Below are 10,585 nucleotides of genomic sequence, written 5' to 3'. Positions count from 1 at the left end.
CCCTCTTCTGGAGTGTCTGAAGACAGCTACAGTGTACTTATATATAATAAATAAATAAATAAATAAATAAATAAATAAATAAATAAATAAATAAAAAGTGTCACTCAAACTAGAGTACTTAAACAGACACAGTAGTTCCTTTGTATAATCACAACACTTTGGAGACGGAGCCAGGAAAGTCATGGGTTCAAAGTCACCCTCTGCTACACAGCAAGTTGATGACTAAGTTGGGTTACTTGAGACCCAGCTCCAAAACAGGTCAAAATAAAACCACTTCAATACCAAATAAGGTATGAACCATTATATTATGGACTCCATAATTCTTTTTAAATTATTTTTTCAGTATCCAGGGCCTTGTTTATGGTAGTGAAAAACTCTAACACTAAGCAACATCTACAGTTAAACCCCATGGTTCTTAATGTAGCCTAAGATGGTTAGATGTTTTGGATACCAAATCACTATTAACTTATGCTTGTGATAAAAATGCATTGACCTTTTTAATAAATGGGTTAGTGTACATGCTGCCAAATCTGCCTATCTGAGTTTTATCCCTAAAACCCATATGGTGAAGAAGAGAACTGACTTCTACTTGTCCCCTTGGTCCCCATACAGACATACACAGCATCAGAGTAAACAAATAAAATCTAACAAAAAGTGCACAGATCAATGATTGCCCCTTCCAATTTTTTTGACAATGACTGCCATTTTTTCTGTATTGGAGCAATGATTGTGATAAGCAAGGGATTATAAAGACTTGAATGTTAAAGGAAAGGCCATTTGAACAGCTACAGGTTGAAGATGCTACTTTTGATGGCTAATGCTGGCCATCAACATAAAATATCTAGGATGGAGGAACATCAATTGAGGAACTGCCTCCATCAAATCAGCCTGTAGGAACATCTGTGGGGGCATTTTGTGATTGCTATTTGATGTGCAAGTACCCAGCCCACTGTGAGTGGTACTATCCCTAGGTAAGTGGACCATGGTTGTCTAAGAGTCTGGAAGCAAGTCAGTAAGCAGTGTTTCTTCCTAGTTCCTGCTTCAAGCTCCTGCCTTAGGTTCCTATTTTGGCCTCCCCAGATAATGGGTTGTAACATATAAGATGAAATAAACTTTTTCCTACCCAACTTGGTTTTGATCAGAGTGTTCTAGTACAGCAACAGTAAAGCGAACTATGGAGTGTTCATTACCAATATGCTAGTTTAGTACACAAAATAATGTGTAGTTTTTTGGGAAGTAGTTCTGTTTATAAAGTAGATTGAGGGCACTGTGTAATACAACACTGTTCTAGCTGCAGAAGAATAGTGTAAACAAACTTTCCAATTATCAATAGGATTCATTTCTAGTCTCTATAAAATGTTTGATTATATATTTATTCCATAGTAATCATTGTTGTAACCTTACAGCTGATTCTTTAATCATAAGCTGTCATGCTTGCAAAGTCTAGCCAGTACACCTTTACTGAATTTTTTATAATGTCAGTTTCATTAAAATTTAATGAGAAAACTAATTAGTAAACTGCACTTGGTAAGAAACATATTCAAGTAAGAGAAAAGTGTTTTCAACAAAGGTTATTAATTTTCCTGATTCTATTATTTTGCTACCAGATCTAAAACCCTTCAAACAGAACTTTGAGTGCTTGTTTTAGAATAACCCAGTGGCCACATGACATTTTGAAAGCTGCCAATTTTACACTAGGAGCTTTGGAAAACAGTTAATAAAAAATAATTCTTCTTTAGGTTCCATTTTTTCATCCTTGAACATTTAAAACAACATTTTGGTTCATTTAAAATAAGAAGAAAACAAAGATATAAAACCCAGAAATTGTTATTATCCATTGCTTTAAAACTTTACTCCTTTACCCTATATAAGGAAGAAAAAAACAAGCCCCTATACTTTTCATTGAAATATCATCAAAGACCAATTAAATGTTAATTTTTAGGTCTTTTAACTCACTGTTTCAGATTTTCCTCTGATACAGATGAAGATGTTCTTTCCCAACAACCTTTATATAGTTATTAACAGCATCGTATCTTGAGTCCCACGTTTCTAATTCCAAATAAATGCATCTGGAATATCTACTCTGTCGCCAACAGACATTTTGATTTCTCCCTAGCAAACAGCCTCCCAGATACTGATAGTGCTTATAGACAAATGATTTAATTAAAAATGATCTAAATTGGATTTTGGCAAAAAGCTCCACAGATGCCACACTGGAATTCTGCCACAAGTATCCCAGCTATTGTTATTTATTTCTGATTTTAGAAAAACTTTGTTTCATTTTTATAGTACCTCTGCTAATCATAAATTATATCAGAGCTAGGTATAGAAAACTGGACTGAAGGTTTCCAATATCTATTTATTCATAGGTTAAATAAGTCAACAAACTAAGCTACTATTCCAGTAATAAAATACTTTTTATTTGTTTGTCAAATGCTCTAGAAGACTGCGAACTTTGTAGGAACCATGCCTATTTTATTAACCAAAATCAGTAACAATACATTTTCACTGTATGTGATTACAGTAAAATCATTCCACGAATTATTAAAATTTATTCTGTTACCAGATACAATTGGCTCACATGTTCTAAATCCCTCCAGTCTCTGCTCATAGATCAATTTTTCTAAAGTATGAACCCCTTCCTTATGTATCAGAACATCTTACTTTATTCTTCATATTGTTTATCACCTCCACTCATATCACACAGGATTTGACTGTTTATCCCTCTCAGCTAGAATGAGACCCCATGAAAAAAATTGTGTTAGTTACCGCTCTATCTTCAGCAATTAAAAACAGTTCTTGGGGGCTGAAGAGATGGCTCAGTGGTTAAGAGAACTGGCTGCTCTTCCTGAAGACTTGGGTGTGATCTGCAGCACCCACACAAAGGCTCACAACTATCCGTAACTCTAGTTCCATGGGACCCAATGCCTTCTTTTGGCCTCCATAGGCACCATGTACTCATACATGCATACATGCAGTCACGATATACATACACATACAATTAAAAACAAGTAAACCAATCCTCAATCGTTAGAAGGCATTTAGTAAATACTTGTTCAGCAAATACGTGTGCAATCACATTTAAGATTTTGCATTATCCTTTGTACTTATATAGCAGTAGCAAAAAAAAAAAAAAGAAAAGAAAAAGAAAAAGAAAAAGAAAAAGAAAAAGAAAAAGAAAAAGAAAAAGAAAAAGAAAAAGAAAAAGAAAGGCAAACAGGGCAAAATTCCTAACAAAAAGGCAACACAAAGCCCATGTAACCACTATCATAGCAATACGGCAACTATCAAAATGCTTTTGATTATTTTCAGCTTACTTTATACCAATATTCATTCCCAAACTGTCCACACACAGCGAGAGATTTCATAAGCTGGATTGTTATTCCTTCAAGAATTATGCTTTAAAAATACTAATAGGAGAACCAAAATTATATATATTTTTCAATAACATTCTCCAGTACAAGTGATACTTAGATGTGTAGAAGTACTATTTGGGAACTTCTGCGACTAGAGCAATCATAGATCAAAGGAAACTTGGTCATGATAAATTATTCTAATTCTCTTATTCTGATTATAAACAACAGATGCATAGTCAGCATTATAATATTCCATAGTGATTATCAGTATTTTGCTCTTGCAGTGTTATCATTATGATGGACATATTCAATATTATTCCTTCAAATCAATTTCTATATGCAACATGGAAAATAATTATTGGGGAAAATGGTTAGGGACTATGGGGAAACCAGGAAGCTAGGAAGAGAAGGAGAGGACTAAGACTGATTTCTTTGGTCTTTAGGCTCTTAAAATAGCATTTAATATGAAATGTGTCACATTTGGATGCTGCTATGTGGGAACCCATTTGACCTACACTACAGTGACCTGAGAGAGAGAAGACAATGCTATCTTCACCTCACAGATGAGTAAGCTAAGCTTTTATTTATTAAAAAAAAATCAACTCTAAAGGAACTAAATACATATTAAAGAACCAAAAAAGGTAAAAAGGTAAAAGAAGCAGGGTTAATGAAGGAAGTGCATCACTGGATGGTGCATTTGTACACTATGAATGCTGGCTTAAAGTTGGATTATTGAAGCAAAAGTTCCATAAAATAGCATTGAGAGTTGGGGAATCTTTCATATCTGCCTGCTTGCCTGGAACACCTTAATTCCTCTGAAGATGTGTGTGTGTGTGTGTGTGTGTGTGTGTGTGTGTCTTTGTATGTATGTGATATCTATATTTATATATATATTCCAAAGGTATATAACATATCTTTAAATATGAAAGGCCAGGTTGAAGTTTTGAGAAATGAAGATGGTCGGTTTAGTCGTTTTGTTTTCTTGATAAAAGGAAGGATTATTGACTGCCTACCTTATGCTGTTTTAGGTACTTGTTAATCAACAAGTCTCTCATCATTTTCCTTCCTCTATCTGCTCCTAGGGTCCCTCTTCCTTTGCAGCAAAGAGTAGAATATTTGCTCCTATGAACCTTAGGGCCATGAACCTGCAGTCCTTAAGAGTTAAATTAAAGCCATAATTATACAGATTATATGCAAAGGGGTTGGGGGGAGATATACAGATTTATAGTGTTAAATAGAAACATATGTACCTTTTAGTTTAATTTTAAAAGCAAGAAAATTGATAACACTGATCATTTTAATTCTTGAAACCTCCAAGGCTGCTTTTTTTCTTATTCCAAGGATTTTTAAATTTTATTTATTTCTATGTGTGTGAGTGTTTTGCCTGCATGTATGTCTGTGCACCATGTGCATGTCTGGTGCCTGCAGAAGACAGGTGTCCTGTAACTGAAATCATAGACAGCTAGGAGCTGCCATGTGGGTACTGAGAATTGAACCTGCTCCTCCAGAAAAGTAGTCACTGCTATTATCCATTGAACCATTTCCCCAACTCTCAAGAGATCTTTAAGGATACGTTTTACTTGATTTTACAGGGATTAGATGCTTCAAGGATTGGGGAAGGAGCACAAAATATGATTTGTCCTTCCTACTGTTTACCATGTGGGCTTTTCCTTTTCTCTTTTCCCTTTCTTTTCTTTTCTCTTTTCCTTTCCTTTCCTTTCATCCATCTTTCTTTCTTTCTTTCTTTCTTTCTTTCTTTCTTTCTTTCTTTCTTTCTTTCTTTCTTTCTTCCTTTCTTTCTTTCTTTCTTGACAAGTTCTTTCTGTATAGCCCTGGCTGTCCTAGAACTCATTCTGTAGACCAGGCTGGCCTCAAACTCAGAGATCCACCTACCTCTGCCTCCTTGGTGTTGGGATTAAAGGCGTGCATTACCACCAACCTGCTGGGATTTTCTTTTTAATAAGCCAATTGATACTTTATTCTGCGTATGAGTTGTATGTATATGGGGAGTAGGACTTTCCAGACCTATCATTAAATGGTATGTTTACCCTTTGGGTACCAAACATTTTATCCAATGATTTCGTTGTGAGCATGGAATCCAACAGCATTTTGCTAACATATATGTAATATGAACATTTCCAGAGTTAGACTTTTGAGTTGGGGACTTAAGCAAAAGAAAAGCTTTGGGTTTCTGTGACATGGACAATAAAGGGTTATAAATTCCCTTTATTACATATGTGTTTAGAGGAAATCATTTAGAGTGATTCAAATAGTATATATAAATATAAAATGAAAGCTTATATCAAATATTTTAAAATAAAGTGCTTTTTTCAAATGTAACCATGCTCTAAGTACACAGATGCCTTAATTTCAAAGGGATAGTACCATAGTAAAAGAGGAGATAAGGAAAGAGAACTATTTATAATATTTTGTTTTAATGTTTATTTTCAAGCTGTGTTCTATATGAAAATTTAAAAAAAAAAAGGTTTGCTGGTGGTAATTATAAATCCAGTGTCTAAGAACCTGCTTAACATTATTCAGGTATGAAAACTTCATGAGTAAAATTCTTTCAACAAACACCAAAGACTTCCTGATTGGCAGGTCTCCCTAAGCCACATTCAGGAGAGTACTTAACAGGAGGTAGTCTATGTAGTGGCTCTCATCTGCCAAGCAGAGAAAATTGCTGATTTGTGCTTAATAAGCCAAGTATGCATAAATTATTTTAATTATATAAAACAAGGGGCTAAATTTAGCTGCAATCGTGAAGTCTTTACCTTTATCAACCATGAGAAGGCAAGGGAGAATGTGAAGGAACTGGAAAAACCCAGGTTAAAATACTCTCTAAATAAACAAGAAACCAAAGCAACAATAACAACTTTGGGTATAACAAATTTTTTTTTTTTACAAAAATTCCATTCTGCTGTAACCTAGGATAACTAAGAAAGACAAAGTTTGATAAATGATCAGTAATCTAACCATCAATGCCCACTAAAAAGTATCTTAAAATTCTAGAAAAGGGACCTTGGGACTCTAATATGAAGATTCTTTTGAGAGAATCATCATTATGAAAGAAAAATTAGTTCACCAAGCTTAGTGTGGTAGTGAATACCTATCACACCAGCACTTGGGAGGTTGAGGAAGGAAAACTGTGAGTCTGAAGCTGGGTGGCCTGAACTATATAATTAGACTCCCCCCACAAATGGAATCAACTAAATGTCATCAAACCTATAAGATATAATATTACGGGGGGGTTTACTCCCAATCATCACATATCAAAGAAAACAAATCTTAAAGTATAATAATTAATGTTTCTCAAAGGTCACTATCATTTCTCCATCATACCAAACATGTAAACTAAACTTATAAAGGGGTAGTACATAACACAATAACACATCAAATAAATAAAAATGGATGACGGCAAGTTTATGCTGGCCTATACTGATGCTTCTGATGAAAGCTCATGGAAATGAGGACAGCACAGCTCTTAGCTCCACAAGTTTAACTAAGAAGGCAATAGTTAGGCAGCTATGAAAATCAGCATACACTTTTGTTCTGACCCAAAAGAAACAACAACAACAACAAACATTTAAAATATCTCTTTGCTCCTTTTTTGAGTTATTTTGTTAAATTTATATGACTTTGGTGGTGATTTCAGGCATCTTATCATTGTCACAAGGAAAACAATCATGTTTCAAATTGACTATATGTCACTAGTCACAGAACATATATGCAAGTGATAGAAATTTTCATTTATTTCTTCAGATGAAGTTCCTTGTGTTCTAGCAATGGGGAACTAATAAAAGAGGTGAGTGGGGTAACGAGAAAATCCATTTTAATTGACCTGTTTGATACCCCAGAGAAGAGGGGTGAGGGGGAGGGGACCCTCACAGATGTGAAGGAGGAGTGGGTTGAAGAACTTTGGGAGGGGGGATCAGGCAGGGGGCAACATTTGGGATGTAAATAAAGAAAATAATTAATTTTAAAAAGAAATTTCTATTTAAATGAAACTGCCATTTAAATGAAAACTTTTCTCTAAAACAACTTGTCATTTTTAAAATTCATGAAAAAATGTAAAATGCTACTTTTATTATAAGGGCAATTTTTGTTCCCATACTGCCTGAAGACCCCTTTTATAAGTTGAATAAGTCAGATAAGATGATTGTTACTTGTAAAGTCATATATCTCCTAGGACATATGAATTCTATCCATATTAGAGGAGGCTTGCCTTAACATAAACATACCTTTATGAACATTATCTTCCATTTTACACTGTTATCTCCATAAAGTAAGTGCCATTCTTTTTAGCCAAAGGAGATCAATGTCACATAAGCCACAAAACTTCTTCCTTCAACCCTTCAGTAGTCCTTTGGTCCTGATTCTATTTTTTTTTCTAGTAAACTAGTTAATCTTTCTAGTTTACTTCCGCCCTCCTCTCTTAATCCAGCACTTTAAAGGCAGTGACCAAAATTATAATTCTAGCACACAGTGGTGCCTTAAGATTGCATATATGAAAGAATTTGATCAATGCCATCCAACAGGCAAGAGGTAGGGATAGGATCAAAATTCAGGTGGTCAGATTTTTGCTTCTTCCCTCTACATCACCCTCCCCAAATTAAGCCTGCTCCACCACTTCAAAGCTCTAATACCAAACTAGAAATTACCATGAAAAAACAGCTCTTGTCTCCCCAAGGTCCAAATTTTTAAAACGCCCCTATGGAAGACTAAGGATCTAAAAACAGCCTTCTTTGTAATCTTCAGACATGGACCAGTTTTGAAATTTTAAGATTAACAACTGTGGGAGATTGGCTTAGAAGAGTTGAGTCTCCTTCTTGTTTAATTGGTTTGGTTTACACATCTTTGAAAGAAGGGGCAGAGCCAAACTCACTGGAGAGAAACGTATTCTTAGAAGAAACAGAGATTCCCAAAGGTTGAAAACTTGGATATAGCAAAAGATGCGAAATTGGGAGGAGGTGAGTAATTCTGAGGGCTATTCCACTTCCCCAGCATCAAGCAGTCCCAAGCCCCGACCCAAATCTCACTTGCAGCCTCTCTCTCTCAGGGTGTGATTGGGGCACTTCATTCTCCTTAGGATTCCCATGTCCTAGCAATGTTCCCCACACACTCGCACTCACTCCCTAGGGTGGTGATTATTTGTATAGGTTTTGGAAAAAAGTTAAGTCCACACCCGCGAACCGGCTCTCCTAGCAGGTCTTAACGGGACTAGTCTTGCTAGCGCACTGCACTGCCCATCAGCCCCCTTCGCCATGGGAAGCGACCCATCAGATACTGGATTCGCCCTTAGCTTCTCCCATCCCGGTAAGACCCAAAGAGCAACTGGGAGTCCGGTGCAAGACAGCCAGGACGCGGTGGTAGCAGAGGAAAGGTGGTGGCGGGAGCAGAATTCCCCAGTCAGTCGCCCTGGGTTTAAGATGAGGCGGCGGGCAGCGACGAGTAACTGTTTGCCTTGCCACCTTTTCAGTGACAGCTGACCCAGCCCTAGCGCAGGTGTAGCTGGCCACGACCGCTTACCTGTAAGTCCCCCTCCTCCTTCTTCCCCGTAGCCTCGACGCCTTTGCAGGACAAAGTACTCGTTGGATCTTTCCATCAGCCACAGCTTCAGCGCATTTTTCAACAGCACTTCCTCGGGCTTCAGCCACATCTCGAAGAACTTTGTGCCGCCTCAGGAGCGGCGGCGACCTATTTGTCCTCCTCACCTCCACCCTCCCAGCCTGTCTTTACCCCTCTACTTCTCCTCCCACCAAGTCTTCGGTTGGCGGCAGCGCCTCCGGAGGTTTTCCACACTTCCCCCAACCGTGCCTTCTCTCCCACGTAGGCAGAGAGAGTGCCAACTCCCTCCCACCGAGCTATTGCCAGACTGGGAAATAGTCCCGCTTCACCTCCTCTTGGGAGTTGTAGTTTTCTATCAATTTTTCCCGTACCCGTTCTAATATAGCGCTAGACTACATTTCCCAAAATGCACTGGGTTACTAGTTGGGTGGGTTGGGGGCGCCTTTGAGGCACGCCCGCCACCAGTTAAGTGAGTTTTGCCTGGGTAAAGTTAAAAAGAGTTTCCTTTTGTCTTTTTGCTTCAAATAAGCTAACCCCGTGTATGACAGCAGTGCTCCTAGTTCTTTTAAAGTGAGAGGACCAGTTTGTTGAAAACAAAGTTTCCGGCATTTTTGAGTAATGGCCCATCCAGGAAGCAGTAGCCTGCAGCAACTTCCATTTACTTTGCGCCTACTAGGTAGTAGGTGATTTCTCAGGAAATCCTCCTGGAAATCTTTCAAAGTGGATCCTCCGCTTTGCTCACTAATAAATGGAAAGCGCTAGCAAGCGTAAGTTACTTAACCATGGTCTCACGGTCTCACAGTGGGTGAATAGACTCGTTATTCAAAAGCCTTGCCTAAATTAAACTCTGTCCATTCATAACAGAAGAATGTAAATCTCAGAAAACACTTCTTCACACACACTTGAGACTATCCCTTCCCCCATGCTGCCTTTGTTTATTTGACTACTGGTTGAAAAATCTCTACTCCAACTTTTTGGGCATTTCTTTTTTCGCAAGATTTAAAAACAAAAACAAAAAACTAAAATGAAATTCCTTGCAGGGCAGCCTTCCTTTCTTGATACCTTGGCAATCCTGCACAACTAACTGCTTACACACTAAGATGAAAGAGGTCTGCTGTGAGGAATTATTTGAGGGCTGGTTGTTGTTATTGTTGTTATTGTTGTTGTTAGGATAACTCAATCCCAGGAGGGAAAGAATAGAATGAGAGTGAAAACTGGCTTACAGAAAGAAGGTAGATAAAAGGTCCTGAGAAGTTGGCAAGGTGTTCAAAATAAAGATATAGGGCCATGTGGCTAAGACAGTGGAGTGGAACACACTCAGACTAGGAGTCCTGGAGCCAGTGAACTCTGCCCGGAAGGAGTGTCTCCAGGTTAAATCTTTCAAGACTTGGGCAGTTTCTGGTGAAGCAGGTATAAGTCACAAGCAAGTATTTATTTTTGTGGAAGAAAAACACAACCATCACCACCACCAACAAAACAAAATCCCAAGGCAGAGTTTCCTAGCACAAAGTCACCCTTTGAAGGTGTATTAAGGCACATCATTTCTCCTTTTCTTCACAGTAAAGGGTCAATAAATGCAGCAAATGTAAATAGCGTTTGTCTTCCTTCATTTGTACAGATCCAGCCTCCTTTGTCCATCAGTATGCTTATGGTTCTAGTTG

The 10,585-nt window shown here is 37.6% G+C and overlaps 1 protein-coding gene across 2 annotated transcripts in view; it reads right to left on the bottom strand.

Moving 5' to 3' along the window:
- Positions 1 to 9,203, bottom strand: part of Tbc1d8b (TBC1 domain family member 8B) — a 67,725-nt gene extending 58,522 nt beyond the window's left edge. For both annotated transcript variants that reach the window (XM_021187475.2, XM_029534342.1), the window contains exon 1: positions 8,886 to 9,203. In XM_021187475.2, coding sequence (XP_021043134.1) covers positions 8,886 to 9,015 — 130 coding nt within the window. In that variant the 5' untranslated portion in view covers positions 9,016 to 9,203. The remainder of the gene's footprint in view (positions 1 to 8,885) is intronic.
- Between the last annotated feature and the right edge of the window lie 1,382 nt (positions 9,204 to 10,585).

The sequence above is a fragment of the Mus pahari genome, chromosome X, assembly GCF_900095145.1.
Source record: "Mus pahari chromosome X, PAHARI_EIJ_v1.1, whole genome shotgun sequence".
NCBI lineage: Eukaryota > Metazoa > Chordata > Mammalia > Rodentia > Muridae > Mus > Mus pahari.
The sequence above is the reverse complement of the archived record's forward strand: the minus strand, read 5'-3'. Positions and strand labels throughout refer to the sequence as shown.